The following is a 25,743-nucleotide window of genomic DNA, read 5'->3' on the forward strand; positions in this document are numbered from 1 at the left end:
GGAAGCATTCATTGAGATATTTCTGGAACTCATCTGTGCCTCTCCACAGGCTGTTTGTTCCCTTTGCCTGAACTGCCTGATGAACTCCTATTCATCCTTCAGCACCCAGCATGAGCCTCCTCTTGGAGACTTGCTTGCTTCCCCCTGGAGCAGCAGGGCCCTTCGTCTCTCTGCGTGGCCTTGAGACAGCATCTGCTACCCCCCAGCTCTGAGCTCCTCATGGGCCACTGTCTCTATGGGCTGCCCAGAGCTGGCATCAGCCGGCCCCCTCATCAAGAAGAGGAGGGAAGCACCAAGTCCTCACCCAAGGGGATGCTGAGGGAGTCACTGACCAGAGCCACTTGCACTCCTAAGCTGCAGTGTCCTGCTGAGCTGGTTTTGAGCCTGGGGAACTTGGGGGGAAAACCAAGTTTTTCCAGCTCAGCCCCACAAGAAGTGGTTTGGGACTGCTTTACATAGCAGTCAAGGTGGTGTCAGCCTGACCCTGCTACTCCAGGTCCTGTGATGGAGCTCTAGACACCCCAACCTGCACTCCAGGTGGCCAGGTCAGCCCATCTGTAGGCCAGAGAAGTCACTGTCCCCACCCAGCCCTGAGCAGGGCCCTCTGGGAATGAGACCCTCTCAGAGCCCTGGCTGTGGCTGGTTTTGGGCTTTGTGAGGTCCGGAGGCCACCTGGGGGGGCGGGGCTGCAGGTTCTGAGGTGATGATGTGGAGGCTAAAGCCCTGAATGTCAAAGGGCCCTCTCCCAGGCTGCAAAGCCCTCAGGGTCCCCAGCCCTGCTCCCCCCGATTCCCTAGACCCCGAGGAGCTAGAGCCAGGAAGAGGCACCCCACCCCCGTTCACACAGCTGATGCGTGGGGCTGACGAGGCTCGGGTTCCCCTCTGGGAACACCTCTGAGTGTCTGCAGTGCCAGGGGCCACGTGTTTCTCCCTGCACCCTCCCGGTTGCTCCCCAGCTCATTCAGGGTCTCTTCCTGTCTGCCCACCAGGAAACTGGGCCCCCAAACGGGAGCTGACTCCCGCGCCTCTCATAGTTGCCTCTGGCTTGGGGAGACTGCTTCCTGGGGCACATCTCCCAGGGAAGGGGGGCCCTGGGCTCTCCTGCAGAGGCAGGACAAGTGCAGGGATGCCGGGAGCCACCGCTGATGCCCACCCTCCTTGGGGTCGCCTGGCAGGAGGCAGACCCTCCCTGGATTCACACGGAGCTGGGGGACACTGGGGGCACCTCAAGGCCCGCACCCAGACCCAGCTCGGCTCTAGCGGCAAGTGCCCAGGCCCTCGGAGGGAGCAGACGTAGAGCCCCGGGAAGAGTGGCCTCCACCCTAGGCCTTGCAGAACCCACGTAGATGTTCAGAGACCTCGACGAGCGCACGTCCGAGATAACCGGGCCCATGAAGAAATGAGGCAGCAAGGGCAGGACCCAAGGGGAACGGTGAAGGAAGTGCCAGACCCGGGCTGACCCGGCTGTGCCCGCATGTTTCGGGAACTAAAAGGCAAGCTAGAAAAGCTCTCCAGGGAACAGGACACCGTTGGAGTGGCAGGGTGGGGTTGTGAGACCAACATCTAGGAATGGAACAATTAATGGGAAACTACAAACCCAGTGGCTGTGTCGGGCGGCCACGTGGACAAAGCAGACAACTTGTGAAGTGGAAGGCGCATCTCGAGGGCTGAGCTCCGTGAGCCCAAGTGCAGGAGACCCAGGAGGGGGTGCAGCTGCGCAGACTTCCCCGGGCAGTCCCAGGAAGAGAGAGGACACAGCATTTAAGAAAGTTGAGAGTTTTTTTTTTTTTTTTTTTTTTTTTTTAATTTTTTTTTTTTTTTGAAAGTTGAGAGTTTTCCAGAACTGATGAAATCCAGCAATCCACAGATACAAGCCTCCCTGTGAATTCCCAGGAAGGATAAATGCACGAGCGGACACCCCTCGGGGAAACTGCAGAAAGGCGGAGGGGAGATCTGAAGGGGCAGGAGAGCAGAAGGGCGGATCACCCCCGGGAACAGCTCCCCACGGACGGCGGGCCACGGCAGCCCCACGCCCAAGGGAGGCCAGGGGGCGGCGCCGCGACCTCCCTCCCCAGCGAGAACACCCCTCAACATGGGGCAAAACAGACATTTCAGAGAAACGAGAGCTGCCCTCGGGACCCTCCAGGCAGGTGCCGAGTCTGAGACCCGAGAAAGGGCAAAGGGGCAGAAATATGTGGGGGAGAGGAAAGGAATGTCCTGGAAGGGGTGAGAAGAGCGCCCAGGGGTGGGGACAGGGGAAGCCCTCGGATGCTGGCGGGAGGGACACGGGGTGGCAGCCAGGGCCACACGTCCCCGCGGTCGGAAGGAACAAGCCAGAGCCAAGTCCTTTCCACCGATGTCTTTTATTAATGAACGGAAGTACAGTACTACCTGGGACAGGGCATGCATCGCGGACGACGGGAAAGCAAGCCACAGAAACCGGGAGTCAGAGGGCCTCATTACGTGTGAGGTAGAGCGAGGTGGTGCCGGGGAGCGGGACACTGGGGGACGAGCACCGGCCCCACTCGGGACGACGGACCACGGGAGAGCTGGGGTGGTGTGTCGGTCACACGGCGAGAACAGTTTAAAAACATGTCACATCCCTCCACCCGTTCTAGTTCCCCTCTTCGTGGACAGAGCTTCGGGTTCCCTTGTCACCGGCTCACTGGGGTGTCTCCACGGGACGCCGTCCTTCCCCTCCCAGGGACAGGCCCCACTCGTCCTCCCCCGAAAAATAAAGGAGCTTTGTGTTGAAAACGCCAAGGCTGCCATCCAGGGAGCTGGAGGCCAAGTGCGTTAAGAAAGACCCTTTTTCTCTATAAAAATAGTTTCACTTTATAAAAGGGGGGAATGCTCATCTCAGGTGGGGAAGGATGTCGGGTGTGAAAAACGTTCCACCGTGGGGGGGCTGGGGTGGACGAGACGGCGTGGGGGGCCTCCTCTCGGGTCGCGGGGCGGGGGGGGGCGGGGGGGGGCCCCGTGGCCGCGGCCTGTTCAGTTGAGCAAGGTTCCGTAGAGCTGGGCCTTCGTGAGGCTGTCCTTGCGGCTGAGCCCCGAGCCACCAGTCCGCGGGAAGGCCGGCTGGGGGCTGAGGCGGGCGGCGGGGTGCATCTCCGGGGACGCCTCCATGGAGCTGGGCTCCAGGGAGTCCCTGGAGCTGTGGGGGCTGTGCTCGGGCTCGGGGCTGCCGCCCGGCCCGCACAGCTGCACCCCGAGCCTCTCGGCGTCCCCCGGGCTGGGCGCGTAGCCGGGCAGCGGGTCGGCCGCGCGGCCGGGGCTCAGGCTCAGGTCGCCGCCGGCGCGGAGGAAGCGAGGCTCGGCCAGGTGGCCCTGCGAGAGGTCGTCCCCCTCGGAGAAGCTGTCGGCCTTGTAGCTGGCGTAGAGGGGGCTGGCGCGGCCCTCGGCCTTCTTGCCGGGGCTGCCGCCGCCGCTGCCGTAGTAGCGTTCCGAGAAGCTGCAGGGCGACGCGCGGCCCGCGGCGGGGGCCGGGTACGAGTAGGCGCCCACGTCCTCCACGCTCAGCGGCCGCCACTGGCCCCGCGCGTCCTCCCCGGGGAGCCGGGCCGACCCCGGCTTGGCCCGCAGGCTCCACAGGTTTGGGGGCATCAGGGCCTGCCGCGGGCCCGGGGACGCGGGGAAGCGGAAGGGCTCGGCCGGGTACGGGGACACGGTCCGCGCGAAGCCCGGCGCCACCTCGGCCTCGAGCGGGGCCGCCACGCCGGCCTCGGCCTTGGCGAAGCGCGGGCTGCCCTCGTAGGCGGCGGCGGCGGCGGCGGCGGGCGGCTTGCGGTCGAAGAGCTCGTCGCGGCTGTTCAGGTAGATGGCCTGCTGCGAGGCGGTGAGCGTGCTGGCCTGGGCGTGCTCCTTCTCCTCCGACGTGGCGCTGAAGCTCGAGTAGGAGCTGGACGTGGGCAGGGAGGCCGCGTAGCCCGGGAAGGCCTCGTGCCGGAAGCCCGCGGGGAAGGCGGCCGCCTCGGCCTCGGCCTCCTCCTCGTCCTCGGCCGCGCTGTCGGTGGAGTTCTGGGCCCGCAGGAAGCCCACGTCGCTCACGGGCGCGTCCACGCTGGGCCGCCGGGAGCGCCGCCGCTCCTCGGGGCAGTAGAGGGCCGTGTCGCTGCAGTAGATGTCGCCCTTGTAGGGGGGCCGCGGGCCCTGCTTCTCCACCCCCTCCCGAAAGGCCAGGTCGCGAGCCGAGGCGTCCGACAGGCGCGAGGACAGGCTGCTGGGGTCGGGCTTCTCCAGCACCTTGGCGATGACGCAGGTGGGGACGCTGTCGGCATAGGCCGGGTGGCAGAGCGGGGAGGGCAGGCTGCAGCCGTGCTTCTCCATGTGCAGGCTCACGCGCTCCTGGAAGTCAGAGGGCAGCTGCAACGGGGCAGGAGTGAGGAGGGGAGGGCGGGGACAGGGTAGTGTCAGCCCGGCACCTGCGGCTGTGACCGTGGCCGACACGTGTGCAGACGGAGGAGGGGGACCGCCCAGGGCCTCTCGAATGGCACCCCTAGAGCCGGCTCCTGGAACCGTGTGTCACAAGCTCCTGAGATTCCCCGAGGGCCCCCAGTCACCCCCATCTCCCCGGCCCCCCACAGCTGGGCTCTGAAGAGCCCCGAGGGTGGCACCAGGGGCTGACCTGGCCCCTCTTGGGGCTGCAGGCCCCTCGTTTCCTCCCACCCAGGGGCTTACTTGCTCTCCCAGCCCCAAGGTCTGTCGGTGGCACCCCTGCCGGGTCACGAGGCCTGGGTGCTCCTGAACAAGACAGACTCAGATGCAACACAGATTGACGGCACGAGCGCCTGGTGCCTCGTGGGATGTCCCGCTGCTGTTTGATCTATTTTGAGTGTTGCAGGCATGGCCCAGGCCCAGGGGAGAGGAGACATGGAACCCCCAGGCCTGGGTGGGGGCAGCCGGCAGGGGTGGGGGTCCACAGGCCACTGTGGCTTTGGCATCAGGGAGCCCTGATCTCTGAAATGGGTGCAGCCATTGTGCCCAACCGAACCACAGGGTTTCTGTGAGGCTCACCCGGGCCCCTCTGCCCCGTCAGTGCTCAGCGGGTAGGGGGCCTGGAGCAGCCCCCAGAGGAAAGCACGGGGACCCGCAGGCTGTCGCCGCTGGGTGAGGAGGTGTGCGTGGGGGGGTGGCCCCTGCTCCGTAGTCAGAAAGGGCGGGGTACTTGCAGGAGGGAGGAGGGCCGTGACTCGGGCTCTCCAGCACCTTCCCTTGGGAGGGCCTGTGGGCAAGGAGTCCAGGCAGGCCTGGGGGCGAGGCTGGCCCGGCTGGGGGTGCTCGCGTTACCTCAGACACCTTATGGACCCTGCCGTAGGTCTGGCTGCACTGAAGGAGCTGCGCCGCTAGATTGCAGTCCTTCCTGTAGAGCTCCTGGAAGACAAGAGAAGGCGTTTGGCAGGCTCGCCCCTTGCCACGGTCCTTGCCACGGTCCCTGACACCCGAGGCCCAGTGGCCAACACAGACCGGGTGGGGGGGCAGCTGTGCAGCTGGCAGGGCCTCACGCCCTCGCCTGCAGAACGGGGGCCTCCGTGCTGACCTGGAGCTGCTGGTGCATGGGGAGGTGGGGGCAGCGGTGGAAGGAGGGCCTCCGGGGGCCCCCGAACCCCCAGAAGCCCCAGGCACGGAGACCACGCAGGGAAGCGTGTCGGCACAACAGGTGACAGGGAACGTGCCCACAGCCCCTGCCTCCCCGAGTCTCAGACTTGTTCCACGCATCCCCGCTGCTCAAGTGTGGTCTGCTTATGGGGGTGGCTGCAGGGCGGGGTGAGGGCCAGGCGAGGTGGGGCAGGTGGCCTGTGTGACCCAAGGTCCGGGCAGGGACTGGCTCAGCTCCTGAGCTGAAAACAGATGCAAACAGTAGGACTTGAGGGCATTTGGTTTCATCTTTGGAAAATTTCTGTTGCATGTGCCTGTGGTTGGGCCTTGCACTCCCGCCCCCACCCGGGATCCTCGGCAGGGAGGGCGCTGGGGTGCACTGCGGGGCCCCCAAGAGCTCAACCAGGATTGGGCGTCCTGCAGCTCAGGCAGGCTGTGGGAGGCAGGGGCACCTCTGACCCCTACCCTGCTCCTGGAGGCTCCCCCACCTCCGCCAGCTGTGCTGAGGCTGGTGCCCCCAACTTGGGCTGCAAAGTGGAGAGACACTGGGTCCCCAGCCTCCTCGGTGTCTCCTGAGGCCCCGGGAAGGGCACGGTTGGCTGAGAGCCGAGAACTGGCCCCCCTGAGGCCCCAGGCCGGCTGCCCCCGGCGTCAGAGGGCTGTGAGCACTGCCTGGCCGGCCCAGGTCTGCCAGCGCGTCCCGGGTCACTCAGGCTCCCTGCGCCCTGTGCGGCCTGTGCTGGGGCCTCCCCATCTGATCTCTGCCCTAAACTCCAGCCCCGCTCTCCCCCTGATGGCCTGCCATCTCGGGCTTCTCCCCTCCGGGCTCTGAACCCTGCAGTTGGGCGGGGCCCTTCTCTTCCCCCACACCCCACATCCACAATCGCGGCTAATGCCCTGGGTTCCACCTTCGACACAGAACCAGAACCTGAGCCCTGCTCCCCACTCCACAGGCGGCATCCTGGCCGAGCCACTGTCCTAGCCTGGATCGCAGCCACCGCCACCTCCTGGAGCCTCCCGCTGCGGCTTGTCCCTGCAGTCTGTTCTCGGTGAGCCCAGAAAACTGTTCGGTCCAGTCACGTTACTCCTCTGTTCAGGAACCTTTGGTGGCTCCGTACTTCACTCACAATAAAACCCAGGTTCCTGGGACGCCGGGTGGCTCAGCCGTTGGGCATCTGCCTTGGGCCCAGGGCACGATCCCAGGGTCCCAGGATCGAGTCCCACATCAGGCTTCCTGCAGGGAGCCTGCTTCTCCCTCTGCCTGTGTCTCTGCCTCTCTCTCTCTCTCTGTGTCTCTCATGAATAAATAAAATCTTTAAAAAAAATAAAATAAAACAAAAGCCAGATTCCTAGAGCAGCCTGCACAGCATGGCCTCCCGTTCTCTTTCTGGCCTCAGACCCTGGGCTGCTCGCTGCCCCCGGGGCCCCCCTGGCCCCTCTGCTGGTCTTGCAGACCCTCCTCTGCCACTCCGGTGCCTTCCGCCCACAGGAAGGCTCTTCCCCCCGGGCGCCCGGGGCCAGCTCTCTGGCCTCTTCCAGAAGGACCCGAACGACTCCCCAGCACTGTCTGCTGCGTGTCCCTCCCAGGCGCGTGAAGCACCTCTAGCACGTGGCGCGGCCTGCCCATCCACCGTGTTTACTGCTTCCCCGCTCAGGCGTCCGCTCCACGTGGGCAGGGGTTTTCGCCCGTGTCATTCACACCATGTTCTCACAGCCCAGGAGGGCCTGGCAAGAAGCAGCCACCGTGAGTGAACGTGCGGTCAGCCGTCGGGAGCGTGGCGCGCGGCTGGGCCCGTCAGCCACGCGGCCCTGAGCCCCACCGGGGCCGGCGGGGGCAGGAGTCCCGAGTGAGCATGCTCGAGCCGTTTTCTTTCCAGCACAGTCTTCCCAGGTGCCCTCGGCAGCGTATCTCCGGTGAGGCGGCCCCGTCCTCCCACCTTGCCCGCGCCAGCCCCCGAGGCCTGGAGGCCCCCCGGGTCACAGGTGCAACACTCACATTGTCCTCCGACAGCTTGTCGATGGTCACCTTGGCCTCCAGCAGGTGGCTGTTGAGGGCAACGATCTCGTGGCTCAGTGCTCGCTTCTCTTCTTCATAGTGCTGGCCCTGGGGCGGGGGTGGGGGGTGTGGGCAGGAGCCGCAGGGGGTCGGCCCCACAGGCCCCCGGGTGCCCTCTTGTAGTGATGAGGTTTCGCGAGACCAAGGAAGGTGGGAGTAAGGGCACTGACCACAGGTTCAAATCCACCTGTGCTCCAGCACCGACGAGCCAGACGGCCTTGGGCGGGTCACTGCCTCCCTGGGCCTGTTGCTCACCCGCGCCCCCCGCGTTGGCGGGGGCGACGGCCTGCCCCTGCCCCCGGAGTGCGCGCTCCGCACCGCCCGCCCCTGCCCCCCGTCTCTTCCTTAAGCCTGTCCTCTTGCAGCCTCCAGCTGAGCTCAGAAAGCCCAGGGTCGCCTGTCTCAGCTCTGGCAGCAGGTGCTCGACACCCGTTGGTGATTTTCAGAAACAAAGCGAGCCCGTAACCAAACGAGGACGAGGGGGGACCTCGTATCGGCCCCTCCCTGACGCCAGCCATTCGAGACCAGGAGGCCGGCGCCACCGCCACCATCCCTCCTGTCCAAACTGAGGTCTCGACAGCCTGATGGACTTAAAAAACAGGCGGCACGGCTGAAGCCACGTGCAGATGGTGTGAGGGTCGCCCGGAGGGTCTCTGCCCGCGCCGGGGTCAGGGCAGCACCGTCTCCCCCATTCTTCACGCAAAGCCGGGGGGGCCCCGTGAGAGGCACAGCTGGGCTCAGACATCCTTCCGGCTCACCCAGGGCCTGAACTCAGGCCTCTGTCCCACCAGATCTGGGTCCCCAGCCCAGGTCCTCCGTCCCACAGCACCCTCGCACCTCCAGGTCAGGTGATTACACCATGCCCTGGAGGCTCACGGGGCAGCTCGGAGCCCTCGGACTTCCCGGTCCTGACACCCACCCGTTCGCAGCAGGAGTGGGGGGAACTGGCCCAGCCCCTGGTGGGGTGCATAGGCCGGGAAGCCAAGCCTGTCACCAGCTCCTGCACAGTGCACAGGCAAGAGATGACAGCCCGGCTGGTGGCTCACCACCGGGGTTCCGGGCTGGGGGTGCTGGGGCAGGGTCGGCCCTCACCATGCGGTACAGCTTGTCTTCCAGCTCCTGGTTGATCCTCTGCAGCGCCATGTAGTTGCTCTGAATCCTGGAACAACGGGGTCGCTGCTGGGCCAGGCTTGACCCCGCCGTGGCCCCCACGGCCACAGAGCCCACCGAGCAGGGCTCGGCTGGACACAGCCCCCCGCCCCTGCCCCCAGCCCACCCACTGGTGCCACCCTGGTCTACTTGCTCCTCTGCTTGCAGCAAGAAGCTAACTTGTAGAGGCCTTTCGTGGGCCAGGGTCGAGGACCCCCTGGAGATGAAAAGGGAAGGCCTGTACTCACAAGCGGCTCTGTCCGGTCCTTGCTCAAAGCCAGCTTACTCACATTTAAACACGGTTCTTGCAAGCCTGGCTAAGGGGTTTATATTCAACAGCAGGTTAGCAGGGCAGAGACTTAGAACTGGCCACGCAGTGGGCCCTAGGCCGAGTGCTGGGGACACATGGTGGGTAAAACACGCTCCCCCACCCCCACCCTGCAACCCTAGAAGGAGGAGGAAGGTGGAAGCAGGTGTTGGGTGGGCGTCGGGTGCCATATTTCTACTACTGCCATGTACTGTGATGGTGGAAGGGGATTTGGGACAGTGTCCATCCTCTTGACAACCTGTGTCCCTGTGTGCCCACTGGTACTGGGGAAACAGCCTCAAGGTGCTTAAAGCAGAGAGTGGCAGAGGCGACACCTTCACCGAGGTCTGACTGCATGGCCTAAGCCTGGTTCCCACGCAACTAGATGGGGGAGGTCCCGGTGAGGGGCAGACAAACAGCCCTCCTGGCAAATCCCTTCTGGGGCCAGCACCAGCCCGCGCACTATAAATGTTTAAAATAAACCGAGCCAACGGCAAACTTTGCATTCAGTTGCTGTCTTCCTCAAGGCTGGAAAGTGTGCAGCACGTTTTAGGACAATATCTTAAATACCCCGAACGATCTTAGGAAAGTTTGGTTCGTAAGGGAGTGAGTAGTCGGGTCCGGCACACCTTGCCCACCACTCCACTTGCTGCCACGCTGCTCAAGGGGACGGACCCTACACACTGGTTCCTCTACAGGGCTAAGCTGTGGCTTTTCCTGTCAGGCTCAGGGGTCGGCGGCTGGGGCCCCGGGGGGCCCGGAGGGGTCTGGAGATGGCCGCATGTGTGTCCCGCTGCTGTCCCCCCAAGACCAGAGGAGAGGAACGAACAGAGGATAGAGGGGTGCCTGGGAAGAGCCTGTCCTGGCAGCAGCCAGGCGCAGGGTCAAGTTCTGACTCGGCCGCTCTTGGCCCTGCAAGAGGAGCTCGTCCCACCGGCCGGACCCCGCCTCCCCGAGGAGGCAGGGCCCCCTGGAGGCAGGCCCCGCCCGGCCCGCCCCTACCTGCGCAGCTTCTCGGTGACCTTCTCGAGCTCCTCCTGCGCGCGCCGCAGCTCGATCTCCAGGTAGTGGCGCGTGGAGTCGAACTCGGTCTCGAGCTTCTCGAGCTTGTGCGTGGTGTAGGACAGCCGCTTGCGCAGCTCGCCCTTCTGCTCCTGCAGCGCGCTGCAACGACACGCGGCGGCGGCCCGGGCCGCGGCGCTGAGCGCGGGGAGGCGAGCCCGAGGGGGCCAGCCGCGCCCTGGGTGCGCCCCGACGCCGGCCCGCACGCGCGCCCCCCACCCCCGCCCCCGCCTCCGCCCGCGCCCGCGCCGCCTCCTGTAAACCCCTGCGCAGGCCCTGGCGGGGTGGGGACGGCTTAAGGCACCTGGCCTCGGGCCTCGGGGCCTCCGGAGGGCGCCGCTGGCGGGTGGGGGGCCCGGCGGGGGAGCCGGGGTCCAGCAGCCGCGGGGCGGGGCCGCTCGGCCCGCCAGGCCTCCCCTCCCCCAGTCGGCTGTGCCCGTGCGCCCCGGGCGCAGGGGCCCCGCTGCGCACAGCTCGGGAGGGTGCACAGCCCCGGCCTGCTCACGTCCCGCCTCCCCCAGGAAGCCTTCCAGGGCCTCAGCCCCAGCTCTGGAGGCTCCGTCTCCCCACAGACCGCGGGGCCGGCCCCAGGAAATGGCCCGCGGCGGCGGGAGGCAGGAGGGGCAAGCGCGGTGGCCGGGAACTCCCGGGCGGGCCACAGCCCCTGTGGGGGCCACGGGCACCAGGGCAGGGGGCCGCCCTCCCGAACACACGGTTGCCCCTCCAGGCGCCGCGCCCGGCTGCTGGCCCAAGGCCTCACCCCTGACCGTGGGGCCAGCAGGCTGGGTCCCCGCAGGCCGGGGCTGTGCGGGTGGGTGCCCAGCACCGGGCGCGTCTGCGGGGTGCCAGGCTCGCGTGGGGCCAACATTCCAGCTCTGTTCAGCGCACTCCCCCCACCAGCCCCTGGGCTGCAGTGACAGCCTGGCGTCCGGGGTGACGGGGCCTCTGCGGGCGGGACACAGCCTTGCTGCGGGGCCGCCCTGGGTCGCCAGGCTGCCCACTATCCGTTCCGGCCTTGGCTTCCCCCTGGAAAGAGGGGACTGCCCCGACCTTGCCCTGTGGACACAAAGCCCAGACTCGGAATAAAATTCTGCCCAGAGAGGTGCCCCGGTCCCCCCCGGGGGGGCAAGTGAGCCCACCTTTTGCCGGAACACGTGGACGCCCCCAGGGGACGGTCTGCGGCCAATGCCCTTTGGAATGGTAATTTCTGGTGAGTTTGCTGTGACCAGGGAGGAAGGAGTACACAGTGCCCGCCCCAGACTGTCGCATGGGAGTGGGAGGGGAGTCCCAGGGTGTCACGCTGAAAACCTGGCGACAGGCAGGGCTGGGAGTCTGCCCAGGTGTGGCGTGGGACCCTGGGCAGGAGCCCGTGTTCTCAGCACCTCCGAGGCCCACACCGGAGTGAGGGGACCGGGGCAGGCAGTCTCCTGCAGTCTCCGGCCCGGTGTGGAAGCCACTCGCGTTCCCACGGGCGCACACCCAGCAGATCTCAATGAAACATTCCTGGATTCCTGCCCAGGCCTACATCTTTTTAAATAAATAAAAATTAAAAAGTTGCCTACATTTTGAGAACCTTACAGGAGGGGGGGGCAGGTTCCCCCAGGGTCAGTCTCCAGGGAGGATGCAGAGCGTTCATCCAGGAGAGCCCTGCAGCTGTGCCCACGGCTGCCCACGCAGGTCTGGCCGCCTCCTCCAGGCAGCATGCCTGACTGCCCCATCCTGCAGCTACAGACCCACCCAGATGGTCCTCGGCCCCCAGCCTTTCTCCCCCGTGGGGGCTGCAGGTCCACCCACAGCCCTCGGTCACAAGGCACAGGTGGGGTCTGCACCCTCGGGAAGAGGTGAGAGCATCACCCATCCACTCGTGTGGCCACCCAGAGCCAGTGACCTTCCCTCCCAGACCATGACCAGCCACCTGCAACCACAGCGCGCACCCCACCACCATGCAGACCGCCCACTCCTGATGTGACCGGCCACACGTCCCCCCAGGCCAGACCGCCTTTCCTGCCCCCCGCCCTGCAGCAGCCAGCAGGGCCAGCGCGGCCCCCACCCGGTCGAGCCTTCAGTCTGGAGGGAGACCCACGCGAACACGGAACAGGTTCTGTGGTGGGACAAGCGCACGGCAGGGCTGGGAGGTGGGCACCTGGTCAAGGCCTCCCGCTGCCCTGGCAACCGCTGTGGCGAGCTGGGGCCTTCCGGACCTACCAGAGGCACCCACAGCACCCCGGCCCCTGGCTCCCGCCCCCGCAGCCCTCCGTCAGAGCGGATGCCCAGGCCGGCGGCCGGAGCCCACCACAGCCCCCCATCCCTGCCTGCACACCCCTCGGCCTTGCCCAGGCCCATCAGGGCGCTGTTTGCACGGCCCCTCCCTCCCCGCACATCTCGGGTTGAATTTCCGCCCCCCCCAAGCCACACATGGGGCCCCCCACCCCACCTGCTTGCATCTCCAGTCCACTCCCGCCACGTCCAGCCACCCGCCGGCCCCTCCGCCCATGGCCCACGGCACTCACACTCCGTGCCTCCAAGGCTAACCCCTCCCTGGCCTCTGCCTCCCCCACCCCCAACAAGGGACAGCTACCCTCCGTCCCCAGTCAGACTCCGGGAGGCCATGGGGCCTCCTTGCCCCTTGTCCCCTCACAGCCGGTCACCAAGTCCCAGAGATCAGCCACTCAGAAGCTCTGGACCTGTCCCCTCCCCAACCTGGTCCAGGAGGTGTCCCGGGCTGGGCATCGTGGGGTCTGCGGTCACCTGGGTGGTACCCCCATCCCTGCCAGCACTCTCACCCCCCAGGGCGTCGACCTGAGCCCTGCCTGGCCTCCGCCTCAGTGTCCCCGTCCGTGAAACAGGGACATGCGCACCCACACGGGAGCCCGCGCTGGGGGCTCATCAGAACCACTGAGAGACGATGCCAGGGGCAAGTACCACGTGGCCATGGGCCTTCCAGGCTACGGGAATCCCAGGGGGCGGCTTGGGGCCGGGGCCTCGGCTTCCCCCATCGGAGCGACGAGTGTGGAGTGTGCTGGGGAGGCCCTGGCCTCTGCAAACAGCCCCTCGACAGATGCACGGGGAGGGTGCGGAAGCCCTCGGTGCCCAGACCAGCCGTGCCGCGCCCTCCGCGGAGGGGTCAGGGTGCGAGCTCAGGGCGCCCTTCTCAGACCGTCGCCCGCTGAAGTCACCTTCACTTTGACCTGTGTCTCGGTGAACTAAATGAGGACGTGCACCTAACCTGGCGGGGCGTGTGTGGGTGACGGGGTGTTTCCCGGTTCCTCCCTGGCCCCTGGAAGCCCCCAGAAGCGCTTTCCCGCCTCACGGAGAACGATGAGCTCATGAGCGCGGGCCCCTCCCGGGTGCGATCCCCTCCGGCCTTCCACCAGGAGCCCCTCCTGGACACTCCGGGGCGGGCGCGGGAGCCCGAGGATGGAGCCTGTGGCTAGGGCCGGGGGTGCGGGCCGTGGGGGCTTGAGAGCCTTGCCTCTGAGACGGATGGCACGAGGAGGTGCGGCAGGGATGTGCTGGTGGCCCAACACCCTTCCCCATCTGGCTCGAGTGAGTGGACGCACACACGGGAGGGATGTCTGGGGACAGACGCAGAGACACCAAGGAAGTGGGGAGACACCAGGTGTGTTACCTGTCCCAGAGCGAGGGCGAGGACCTGGCCAGTCGGCCCTGCAGGATGCGGGGCTGCCCGAGGCACGAGGGCACCCAGGGGCTGCGCAGCCTGTGGGCGAAGAGGACAGAGCTGCTCAGCACGGGGGCGCGGGCCGCGCAGGGCCGCCGTGGGCACGGACACAGAGAGGTGTGGAGCCCGCCCCCACACTGGGCAGCAGATCCCCGGGTCATCAGCAAGGTGTCAGGGTGCGGGTGCGGGTGCAGGAACCAGAGGGGGGACCCCGGCCTGTGCACCTGCCAGCCCTGGCTGGAGCCTGGCGGTGGCACTGTGTCCCACCAGCGGCAGGGGCTCTGCAGGCAGGTCTCAGCCTCAGAGAAGAGTCACGGGGGTAGGGTCCCCACAGCAGGATCCCGTGGCCGGAGACCCCTAGGGGGCACGGGGCGTGGAGGGACAGTGATGTCAGGCCCCACCTGTGCTGGGAGGCTGTGAAGGGCTCATGCGTCTAGATAGGGGAGGGGGTCCTGGGGGCTGAGGGACCTGGCAAAGGCTAGGGGTCCTGGGCAGGGCCCACTTCACCCTCCCGGGGACCCCTTCTCACAGTGGGGCCCCTTGTGTCTGTGGCCTGGGCTGTGGGTGGGCCGGAGGGGAGCAGAATCGGCTGAATGGATGCGGGAGGGGACCCAGGTGTGCCCTGCCCTTCTTTGGTGCCACCCTGCTGCGGACACCAGGAAACGTCCCCCCACCCCCCGCAGTGTGTCCAGGACGCCCCGCTGGCCTCGCCGGCCCCAGAGCCAAAGCCTGATGAGAGGATGCAGCCCCCGCAATGGGCTTCCAAACAACGCTCAGAGACGCGGCCTCTGATGGAGCCGTGTAATCCCACTCAAAAATGTCTGTGGACGGACGGCCACAAAAAGCAAGGCAGCGAAAGAAATGCTGTCGTGGTGGGTGGCGGGTTCTGGGTAATTTGAAATTTTTCTTCTGTACTTTCCTAGATTTGTCCTATTGCCTATAGTGATGAAAAAACAGGGGGGGAACGTATTAAGGATCAAGCTTTGCACACACAACCCCCCAGAAAATGACCTTACGGGCTGACTTGCCGGCCGAGCTGGGAGCGGGGGGGCTGTGGCCCGGGCTCCGCGCTGTACGCGGTCACCACTCCCGCGAGCCCCCATTTTCCCATCTGTGAGATGGGCTGCCCTTGGCCCTGGGTCCCCGAGTCCGGGCGCGGTGGGCAGGGCACTGGCTGGGCCTCCGGGTGGACGGGTCGTCCCAGCGACCACCCTCGGCCAACGACCCCCACGCTGCCGAGTGAGCGGAGCAGGGGCAGGACGGGCCGGGCTCCAAACCCCAGGCCTGTGGGGTCCCCACCCCGGCCCTCAGCCAGTCCTCACTCCAGAGGGCCCCCCCACGGAGGGGGGCTGGGGCTCCTGGCAGGCGCGTTTCCAGAAGAGGAGGGGGAGGCTGGGGCCCAGGGAAGGGGCAGGGCTGGCGCCTGTGGTCACACGCAGGGCATTTTCTGCCGACGACCCGCTCCTGTCCTGACACAAATTCTCATTCCCAGCCTGAGGCTGGGGGTGCCCCCGTCCCAGAGATGAGAGAACGAGAGTCCGGAGAGGCTAAGCGACCGTCCCAAGATCACACAGCTAGTCTGGGATGAGGATGGGATGAGATCCAGATGTGCTGGCCCCTCCTGGGGCCGCCGCCCCCCCCCCCCGGGACCCCGTGGAAAGGGGGGGCAGGGGGCAGGGAGGGCCGCCCCCGCCCATGGGCCTGCCGAGGTGCTGGAGCGGGGAGACAGCGGAGGACGGACTCACGGCCTCTCCCTCGGCTCCGCTGGCCGGCCGCCGGCTGTCAGCAGGGCCTTGGCCCCGGGGATGACCATGCAGTGTCACCCCTAGCTGGGCGCTCAAGGCTGCCTTCCCGCCCTTGCTGGCAGAAGGGCCTGGCGGCTGCTGGGCAGACAGATGGACGGACGGCTGGCCCAGCCCATGTGCCCTGAGCCCCGGGGCCTTGGTGATCCCGGGCTCCCCTCGGGGACGTGGTGCCCCGTGTGTCTGGACATGGGCCTGGGAGGCACCGGGGCCCTAGTGGGGCAGCTGGGGGGGGCAGGGTGACAGGCGATGTCTGAGCGCCCCCCAGGGACTAGGCTGGAGCCCCGCCAGGCCAGCCGCCAGGACCTGGGGGCCCGAGGGCGTGGAGGTGAAGGGGCGCTTCTCCCGCCCATCTCCCCCTTCAGGCAGGTGCGGATGGCACCTGTGTGGCCACCTGGGGCTGCCGTGACCTAGCCGGGGGCCAAGGGGGGCCTGCAGCCACACCTGAGCCCCGCACACCAGGCCCCCTCCCCGCTCCCTGCGGGAAAGGACCACGGCCTCTGCATCCCTATCTCGTCCCCCAAGTGCGGCCGCACTCACACCGGCCCCCCAGGCAGCTGTCTGTGCTGTCCCCTTTTCTGGGAACATCCTCGCCTCCTTCTCTGAGTCCCCAGAACCTCTTTTTTCTTGCGAGGCTCTGTTCAAATGCCACCTCCTCCAGGAAGCCTTTCTTGGTTCCTCCTGGCTGAAATTTCCCTCCGTCTCCAAACCTCTCCTCATCAGACCTTGGCTGCCTCCTGGTGCCCTTCCTACGTCACTCAGGGCCACCCGGGGCCGCGTGCCCTCTGTCCCCCTGATGTCCGTGGCACCGCGTGCCGTGCTGGGCACGGGGAGGGAGGCACGTGGGCTCTGGGAGCCCTGGGGTGCTAGGAGGGAAGCCTTCCCTGCTGCGCAGTGTGGACAGGGTCACTGGGTCGGGTGCGCCCCGGCGGGGTGGGCGGGAGTGTGTGCGGCGGCGACAAGGCGGGGCGCCTTGGTGGAAGGAGTCCCAGGGCCCCTGTGTCCCCGCGCCCCTGCCCCCCAGGACAGCCGTCCCCTGGGCTGGGAGCGCTCAGGCCCCACCCAACAGTCATGCTCCAGCAGCGCCAAACTGCTTGTCATTGCTCACATGCTGCAGGCAGCTTCTCGTCTTGGTGACTTTGTCCCCGTGTCCCCTCTGCCAGGATCGCACTCCCTCCCTCCTGCCCTGGGTTAACTCCTCCGCACCCGGGGCCTGGCGGCGGCGGGGACCCCAACACCCCAGCTGGCCCCCAGTGGGGGGGACCAGCCGCTGTGCGCAGGGCCCGGCCTTACAGGGGCTGAGTGGGCTCCCCGAGCGTCCCGGGCCAGGGCGCCCCCCGCGTCCCCATCCCTCCCCACCCGGCAGCCGGGCGCACGGGGAAGGCCAGCCACAGCACCCGCTCAAAATGCCCCCACGTCTGTCCGTCCGGAGCCCCTGGTCCCCGGGACCACCATGGCCCTGCCCCTGCCGGTGTGGGGGTTCCCTCGCTCCCCCTGGCCATCAGGCTTCCCCCACCCCAGGGCCTTGGTCCCTGCTGCCCCCTGGCCAGGGCCAATCTCCCCGGCTCTCTCCAGGCACCTGGCCCTGCCCCCACCCCCGGGCTCCTCATCCCGGGGACCCGGCCGCGACTCCGTGGACCAGCCTCCCATAGTCTCCTGCCATCCTTGGTGCCCCCAGCCCCGGGCACGGCTGTGTGAAACCCTCAGGGGGGCCCGCGCGGACCCTCCACGGCAGGAGCCACAGACAGTCCCCTCAGGACCTCGGTGTCCCCCTCCCGCCTCCGAGACCGTCATGTGCGCAGCCTGTGTCCGTGTCCAGCGGCCACCACTCTCCTGCCTGGCACAGAACACCCTTCTCTCTGTCCCTCTTGCCCTCGACGGCGACGGGAAGGTGGTGCGCAAGCGTGCAGGCACGTGTGTGCCAGTGCGTGTGCACGGGGCAGGGGGCTGTCACGGCGCTGACCCGGGGCCCACAGCCCGGAGGGGTCGCCAGCTCCAGCTAGGAGGTGGAGGGACTCCTCGAACCCAACGCCTGCCGGGTCCTGCTCTCTCCTGGCCCCGGGACTGAGGTCACCGTGGGACGGTGGCTCCTGCCCTCCCCATTGCCCCGGTGCTGTGGCTGTCCCGCTGCTCCCTCCTGCTTGACCCGCCTCACCTCATCATCGGGTGGCTGCAGCCTTGCTCCTGCCCCCCACCCCGAGGCCTAGTGAGCCCTCAGGGGCTGGGCAGGCCCGGGCAAGTGGACAGAGCAGCTGCAAGGAGGGGGAGCTCGCCCCCTCCTGCTCAGCTCATCCCTTCCCGGCTCTTTGGTTCACTCTAGTCCCCTCCTCCAGGAAGCCCCCCTAGACGTCCCGCTGGGTCAGAAGCCCTCTTGGCTTCCTGGTCTTACAATGCAGGGGGTGCCGTGTGGGAGCAGGAGCTGCGTCTGCTCCTCCTCCTCAGGGTCGCACAGCCTGGTGGCCATGTGCTAGAGGTGCCCATGGCTTCAGGACGGCACAGTGGCCCTGAGCTCCCAGCTGCCCTTTCAAGAAAGGCCCATCGGGTGGGCCGGAGGACTCTGCCCCCAAAGAGGAACAGAGATAAACAGCAGGGCTCTGGTGGGGGCAGAGCTGGCCGCCAGCCCCGAGTCCCCTCAGTACCCCCTCTCCGCAGGTCACTGCTGTCCATGCTGGTCCCAACAGACCTGGGTTACAGAGAAAGACCTCGGCCCTGAGTGGCCGCGTGACCTGAGGTGTCACCTCTGAGTCCAGCCAAACCCAGGCTTCCCGATGCCCAGTGTACAGCTGTCGACCCCTTCCGGCCACAGAAGCCTCTGGACAGATGCTGTGTTGGCCTCCGGAGGCCGGCTGGCAGAGGGGACCGTCAGGGGCACAGAGCACGGGTCCCCAGCACATGGCTGGCACATGGACATGCGTGACTAGCCCTTGCTGCAGCCATGACGGAGTGGGGGGGATGCTGTGGAGGGCTTGCGCTCCCAGGGCAGAGGGGAGGACCCGGCCCAGCTCCCACACCCACAGGGACGCCCCACTTGCCTTCACCGAGGCCAGCTCCATTCAGTGATCCCACTTCTGACACCCGGTTCTCTCCCCAGCTTGCCGCCAGGACACCCCTCCATCCACCCCCCACCTACCTTGTCCCCGTGCACCACTTGCCACATCCTCTCCCCATCTCTCCCTTCGAGGTCGGCCCCCTCCCCGTGGACAGCAGGAAATCACAGAGCTGCGCGACGGGCCTCACTCTCTGCTCAACTGATCGAGTGACCCGGAATCCTATCACCTCCGCCCCCAGCCCCACTCCCAGCTGATGACCTCGCTTCCTTCTCCCCTGCGGAAACGAAGCCGCCCCAAGGGAACTTCCACAGATGTCAGCAGCAGGTGTACCCACCTACCAGCATCTGCCCCGACACCCGGCACGCCCGCCTGTTACTACACACAACCCGCCAGGCAGCCCTCCGCCCACTCCAGGCCTGGCGCAGCTCCTCTCGCCTCGCTCCTGAGCCACCCATCGCTCCCTCTCTTCCAGATCATTCTCTCCTGGGCAGAGGGAGAGTTACGTCTCCCGCACTGAGAACAACCTTCTCTTGACCCTCTGGGTACTGTCACATTCTCTGCTCCATGGGAACACTCTCTGTCCTCACTCCCAGGTGAGCCAGGACCGCTGTGCACCTGGCTCGGGCCTGTCCGTCCTCACTCCCAGGTGTGCCAAGACCGGTGTGCACCTGGCTCAGGCCTATCTGTTCTCACTCCCAGGTGTGCCAAGACCGGTATGCACCTGGCTCAGGCCTGTCTGTCCTCACTCCCAGGTGTACCAGGACCAGCATGCACCTGACTCTGGCCTGTCCCTTCTCAGAGCTCAGTGACCTGCTTCCTCAGCAGCCACGGGCACAGCGGAGCCCTCCTCCTCCCACTAGCACCTCTTCTCAGAGGTCCGGAGGTGAGGACGTCCTGGCCTGGCAGGGGCACGCTGTGGCCCGAGGATGGGCTGACCTGAGCCCAGGCCCGGGGGAAGGGTGGACTAGGTGCTGGCCGGGATGCGGGGATCCGGAGGCAGAAGGCTCTGAGAGCAGGCCCAGTGTGTGGTCCTCAGGGCAGCAGAGTGGGGGGACCGGCGGTGGGCTTGGGCTTGGGGCTGTCCCTGGGCAGGGAGCCAGCAAGGGGAGCCCTAAGCAGGCCGCCTCCGGAGGGGTGGGAATCCACGCGGTAAGAAGCCCCCCATACACCCCTGCCCAGTGCCCCGTTCCCCCACACTGGGCTCAGCTGGCCTGGGCTCTAGGGGGGCCTGGAAGGCGGGCTGCGCACACCTGGGCCCAGGCCCCTCCCCTGCCCCAGGCCACAACCCCCCCTACCCGGAGTCAGCCTGACAGCTGGATGGAAGGGCCGCGGAGCTGATCTAACCCCATAGGCCACGAGGGGCGCCCTGTTAATCCCCCAGCACCGGCCGCCGGCCCCAGAGACAGTGAGCCGGCGCCTCGGGTGGGCACCCTGGGATCGGGTCCTGACTGCCCCGCGAGGACCCCACGCAGGCCTCGTTAAGTCCACCCCGCGGCCGCTCCCGCTGCAGACAGCCGGGCACAGTAAGTGGGTGGGCGGAGGGCTCGGCTTCTAGAATTCTGGGGCTCGGGAAGGTTATCAGAGCTGTGGGGGGTTTATCAATGACCCCACGCCACGGGGGGTGTGGGCAGCCGCCCCAAGGCTGCGCTGCCTCGACGCCCCACTGCGCTGGGCCCGTGGCGGGCCGCCCTGCGGCTGCACCTCCCCTCCGCACCCCTGCTCCTCTCCAGGCCCACAGGAGCAGGCCCCAGGGGGCAAACCCGTTAGCCCTGGGCGGGAAGGAGCCGCCTTTCTGGGCTCCGGGTTCCCATGTGTAATCAAAGCCCACTTGTGACCACTGTGGCCTCCTAGAAACTTCTCCCCGAGATCACGGGCAGTCCTCAGTCCCCCGGTGAGGCCCACTGTGTGCCACCCGCGTGTCCTCACCGGACCCTCACCTCCCCGGGCGCCGGGCGCTGCCCCTCAGCACACAAAGGAGCCGTGGCCGGGGGCGAGGCCTGTGTCAGGGCCAGCGGCCTAGTGGTGGCCACCAGGATGGCCTCCTCTCGCCAGGGCGACCCCTCCAAACGTCACCGCAGGTCCCCCAGCCCTGGCCCTCACCCCCTCCCGCCAGGACGGCGCACACAGAGGCACAACGCCTGCCCCTGTCAGCCACGAGGGGCGTGGGAAGGGGGGCCGAGGACCCCGGGACACCGGGCCCCACGTCCTGCTGCCGTCACCCGACGCCCATCTCGTCTTCGCCATCGCAGGGAGCGGCGACTCCGTCAAGACGGACGCCCCGCCGCTGCCCCAGTGCGAGCTCCCGACCGTCCCCCCTGCCCCACCGCCTCGGCCGAGCGTAGGGACGGGAGAGAAGCTACCGTCAGAGGGGCCGGCAGTTAACAGCCAGAGCGTGAAGCACGTGCCGAGGTCCATGGGAACAGCGTCACCCTCGAAACAACCTTCTAATGTAGCCGCTACTGTTCCTGTGCCCACTTTACAGATGCAGAACTGAGAATCAGTGTGGTTCAGAAGCTCGCCCGAGGCCACACAGCCAGTAAGTGACAGAGCTGGGATTCAAACCCAGGTGAATCTACCTTCCTAACCACATACTTCATCAGGGAGGCTTTGCAGAGGAGTAGGGACTCAGAGGTGCTGTGAGGACAGGAGACTTTGAAGGGCAGGGCAAGAGAAGAGGGAACAGTCTCTGTAGAGGGTCTCTTTGCAGTGCCTTGAATCCCAAAGGGAGAGCTCAAAACGAGGTAGTCACTCACACCATAGTAAGAATTAGCCCATAAGACTTCCTCCTCTAGGGTCAGGTTTACAAGTGGGACAGAGAGCCTTGGGGGCCCCACTTAAGGAGGTCCCTGCTCTGTGCCTGCTCAGTAAGGTAGAGGAGACAAGAGGTGGAGAGAAGGCGGTCTGGAGGGAAGGGACCAGAAACCCCAACAGCAATCCTGGACACATCAGATGGATCTCAGCAGGTGGACAGTCCCCAGGAAACCTCTCCTTGAGTTGGCAGGTTCAAGACCACGATGCCAGCCGGTCCTTCATCCCTCGGAGCACCTACTGCGTACCCGTCCTGCCCAGGGAATGGCGATGCCCTCCAGGATGGGCCTGCCCAGAGCAGGTGTGCAGCAGGGCCACCCCAGGCCAGGGGTGAGATGGCGGCCTGTGCGTCCCCAAACCTGCCCTCCCCCTGCAGCTCTCCCATCTCGGGTGACAGCGGCTCTACCCTTTGCTCAGGCCCAACACCCAGGAGTTGTCCTGGGTGCCCGACCTTGCCTCGCACTCCACACCCAACCCATCAGGAGACCCTGTCCGCGCTCCTCCCAAATACTCCAGGGTCCTCCGCCCACGTCCAGGGCCACTGCCCGGTCAGAGCGGCTGTCACGACTCTCCAGGTCCCTGCCTCCCAGCTCTGCACCCTTGCTGCACACAAACCCGACCACGCCATGGTCCCCCGCTCACCCCGAGCCTCCATCTGCCCCCCGAGCCTCCCCAGCCCCCTCCTCACTCTGCTGGGGGTCAGCTCCCTCCTCTGCACCTTGACCTGCTGCTCCCTCTGCCTGGGGCTCTTCCCCCGGCCCCCCTGCACATGGGCATGGTGACCCTTCACCTGCTCAGCCCTGCACTCAGGTATCACCTTGGGGGGGGGGGCGCGGGGCTCCCAGGCCCTGCTGCCAAAACCCCCACCCACCCGTTTGGGGGGCATTTTTGGTCTCCATAGTTCTGGTCACTGTGATATTTATTTTACAAAGTTTTCCATCTCTCCTAACTAGAGGGATTTTGTTGTCACGGCTGTATCCTCGTGGCCACGGCAGCCTCCAGCAAACAGTGGGTGCTCAATAAATATTTGTCAAGTGCGCGATCGATGAACAAATTAAATCAACAGTGACAACCCAGGGGGCCAAGGCAGTGGAGACTCCTAGGTGAGAGAAGGGGGTCCCTGAGGGGGGTGTGGAGGGAGGCAGGACAGGCCACCTCGGAGTGACCAGTGGGGGAGGGTACGGGGGGGCTAACGGTCACCTGGATGCCACACAGAAGTTTGGGGCTTCTGGGGGGTCAGTGGGGATCTGGAGCTGTCAGCGGCTCGCCTCTGGTTCTGGGCTTCAGGAAGGGTGCTGGCAGGGCCCTGAGGAGGGGGGACGCTGGAGGGGGTGCCGGGAGCCTGCTTGTCCCTCGGGACAGGTGTAGTGGGCACCCACAGGTGAGCGGGCTGCACCATCTGGTCCAGACCCAGATGGGACCCCTCCAACTGGGCGCTGCCAGGATGCTCAGGGGGCTGTGGCTCTCCTGGCCCCTGAGATCCGCACACATCCCCTTCTTGCCTCTGGCCGGTCTCCCCAGGGCCCTCGGTCGCCCTGGGGCCCTCCAGTGTGGTGATCCCTCAGGGAGGGGAACACCGGGAAGGTGGGGCTCAGCCGCCAGGTGAGGACGAGCCCTGGCTCCAGAGCCACGGTCCCACCTGTCGACCAGCTCCTGTCGCTGGTCCCCCTGCCCTGCTCCTGCTCCTCTCTCAGCAAGACACCCCCCCCCCCAACTGTTGAGGCCAAGTCCCTCCACCAGAGGCCCTCGCAGCTCTGAAGGCCTCTCAGGGGGTGATTAAAAAAAACAAACAAAAAACACAACAGTAGTCCCAGAGGGCCAGGGAGTAGGGTGGGGGGCACTAGTGCTCCCAACACTCCTCTTCCTGGGGCGCAGAGGGGAGAAGCCCCCCTCCCCGGCACTGTGAGCAGTGGGGAGAGGCCGTCCCACCCCTCCTTCCTCACTGTCTGCCCCAGTACAGTCTCAGTCAAACGCATTTACTGAGCACCTACTATGTGCTAGTTCTGGACAAGGGTTCGCAGTGGGGGAGACAGATAATAAATAAGATAAAGAAATAAAACAAAACACTAGTCAGGGGCAGATCAGGGCGGCGGATGAAATCAAAGCAGAGAAGAGGCACAGTGGGGGGTTAATATTATAAATGGAAACAGTGGTCAGGAGACCCCCACCGCCGTGACGTTGGAAAAAGATGTGAAAAGAGAGAAGGCAGGAGGCACGTGCTATCTGGGGAAGAACATTCCAGGTAGAAAGGAGCAGCCTCAGCAAAGGCCCCGGGGCAGGAGCCTGTCCAATGTGTTTGAGGATCAGCAAGGAGGTCAGATGGCCAGAGGGAGCCAGTGCAGGGAGAGTCCTGGGAGGGGAGGCCAGTGGGACTTGATGTTTCTGACACGACCTGACGTCTGTCTCTGTCTCCAGGATGTCAGGCTGGGCTTGTCCCAGTGTCTCCAGCCTGGAGAACAGCATCTGGCATGGGCAGAACCACAGCAAGGATGGGTCCTGTGAGCGGATCAAAGAGTGCAGGCCCGAGCATCGGGGTGTCCCTGTGCAAAAAAGCTTTGCAGAAAGTAAACGCCTGACACATTCAACAGAATTAAAAGCAAGAACTTGTGGGGCCGCTGGGTGGCTCAGGCTCGGGGCATGATCCCGGAGTCCCAGGATCGAGTCCCACATCGGGCTCCCAGCATGGAGCCTGCTTCTCCCTCTGCCTGTGTCTCTGCCTCTCTCTCTGTGTCTCTCATGAATAAATAAATAACATCCTAAAAAAAAACAAGAAAAGTAAGAACTTGTGTTCATCGGAGGACCATTTAAAGGGTGGGAAGCAAGCAGCCGCTGGGAGCTGATTCGCTCACATGCAAGCGACAAGGACCTGGCCCAAGATCACCCGCAAGCCGGGAGGACGACCTGGCGGGAAGACACGTACAGAACTTACGAAAGAGGAGCCCCCCATGGGCAGTAATCCGGGGCCGAGCGATGAGCGCCACCCCAAGAAATAGCACCACGGCCACCCCCTGACGACGCCGAGTGCGGGGATGCTGTGGGGAGACACGGGGCCTCCCAGGGCCCCGGCCTGACTGGGAGAAGCGCCCTCCGGAGTGTGGCCTCCCCTCCTTCCGACCACAGGCCCTCCTGCTCCGGGGCGTACCCCCCCGCGAGGCGGCGCGCGGTCCCCAGAACACCTGCACGGGGGTGTCCGGCAGCCCGTGCCAGAGGCCCAGGAGGGAGCCGCCCCGACTCCCCCAGTAGCTAGCGAATAAACGGGCGGCAGTAACGTCACTCACACGTGCAGCTCCCCGAGAGCGCCAGCTGTGGACCGCCCCCCCAAACACGCACACAGACGTTTCTGATGAAAAAAGGCCGGCCTGCAAAGCACAGGCTGGAAGTTTCCACGTATGTGAGGTTCCAGGCCAGGCAAAAGAAGACTCAGTTAGGGGTGCCCTTAGGTGGCCCAATCCGCTTGGCAGAGGCCTCTGGGGAGCTGGAGGGAGCCGTGACTGGGGGGTCCCGGGGCGCCCCTGGAGGGCCAGCGGCAGGCCTGGTCTTCTCGACCTGGGTGCCCTGGGTGCCCTGGGTGCCCTGGGTGCCGGCTCTTCCTGAACTCCATCTCTCGACCGCACGGATATTTATTACCTTTTGTGTATGCTCATCACAGTTCACAACTTTGAAAAATTCTAGTTGGGGGGAGGGAGGGGTGGCCGCATGGCGGGAAGAGCTCTGGTTTCCTGGGCACCTTCTCTGTCCCTGCGGCGGCTGACCCACTTTCCTACACGACAGAGGGGACGGGAGCCGGCGCGGAGGAGAGGGCTTGCCCGAAGGCCTGCGGCAGACAAAGTGGCCACAGCGGGAGCCAAGGCAGAGGGGACCCCGTGCGAGGGAAGCCGAGGAGCCGATTAATGTGAGGATTAGCGGCTGCTCCGAGGCGGGACTCTGGACGTCCCGATACCCCCGAGTGTCACAGGAACATCTGCTCAGGCTGGGGGGGGGGGGGGGGGGGCGCGGCTGAGCGAGGGCGGGGGTACGCGGGACGCCAGATGACAGGTGGCCAGAGCCGCGGGGAGCAGTACCGGGGGCCCAGGGCTGCAAAAATCCTGGGGACGCACCCAGGCTCTGCTGGGAGGGGCTCCCCTCGGGGGCCCTCCTGGGACCCGCATGCCCCACCCCTCACCCATTTCCCAGAATGCACCCCTGCTTCCTCAGGCCTCCTCGGCCCTTATGCCCCTTGGAAAGTCTCTCCA

General features: G+C 66.1%; 1 protein-coding gene and 1 long non-coding RNA gene across 17 annotated transcripts in view; one reads left to right on the forward strand and one right to left on the reverse strand.

Moving 5' to 3' along the window:
* Positions 1 to 2,344: 2,344 nt before the first annotated feature.
* BEGAIN (brain enriched guanylate kinase associated) overlaps positions 2,345 to 25,743 on the reverse strand; it is a 44,346-nt gene continuing 20,947 nt past the window's right edge. For 5 of the 13 annotated variants that reach the window (XM_049113486.1, XM_049113479.1, XM_049113483.1 and 2 more), the window contains 5 exons: positions 10,113 to 10,274; positions 8,747 to 8,813; positions 7,595 to 7,702; positions 5,290 to 5,373; positions 2,345 to 4,365 (listed from right to left, as the gene is read on the reverse strand). In XM_049113486.1, coding sequence (XP_048969443.1) covers positions 2,995 to 4,365; positions 5,290 to 5,373; positions 7,595 to 7,702; positions 8,747 to 8,797 — 1,614 coding nt within the window. In that variant the 5' untranslated portion in view covers positions 8,798 to 8,813; positions 10,113 to 10,274 and the 3' untranslated portion in view covers positions 2,345 to 2,994. Of the gene's footprint in view, positions 4,366 to 5,289; positions 5,374 to 7,594; positions 7,703 to 8,746; positions 8,814 to 9,051; positions 9,121 to 10,112; positions 10,275 to 11,311; positions 11,542 to 13,800; positions 13,891 to 18,783; positions 18,982 to 25,743 lie in introns of those variants that run through there. The other 8 variants (XM_025443172.3, XM_049113478.1, XM_049113476.1 and 5 more) reach the window with 6 other exon arrangements.
* LOC118355512 (uncharacterized) lies at positions 19,442 to 24,262 on the forward strand. 4 transcript variants are annotated; one of them, XR_004818111.2, is made up of 5 exons: positions 19,442 to 19,586; positions 20,953 to 21,239; positions 21,698 to 21,812; positions 22,465 to 22,614; positions 23,927 to 24,262. It is a non-coding gene; the product is annotated as an uncharacterized LOC118355512 (long non-coding RNA). The 4 variants fall into 4 exon arrangements; XR_004818113.2 differs by having other exon boundaries at positions 21,705 to 21,812; XR_004818114.2 differs by having other exon boundaries at positions 21,186 to 21,269; positions 21,705 to 21,812.

This window comes from Canis lupus, chromosome 8 (assembly GCF_003254725.2).
Source record: "Canis lupus dingo isolate Sandy chromosome 8, ASM325472v2, whole genome shotgun sequence".
NCBI classification, from domain to species: domain Eukaryota; kingdom Metazoa; phylum Chordata; class Mammalia; order Carnivora; family Canidae; genus Canis; species Canis lupus.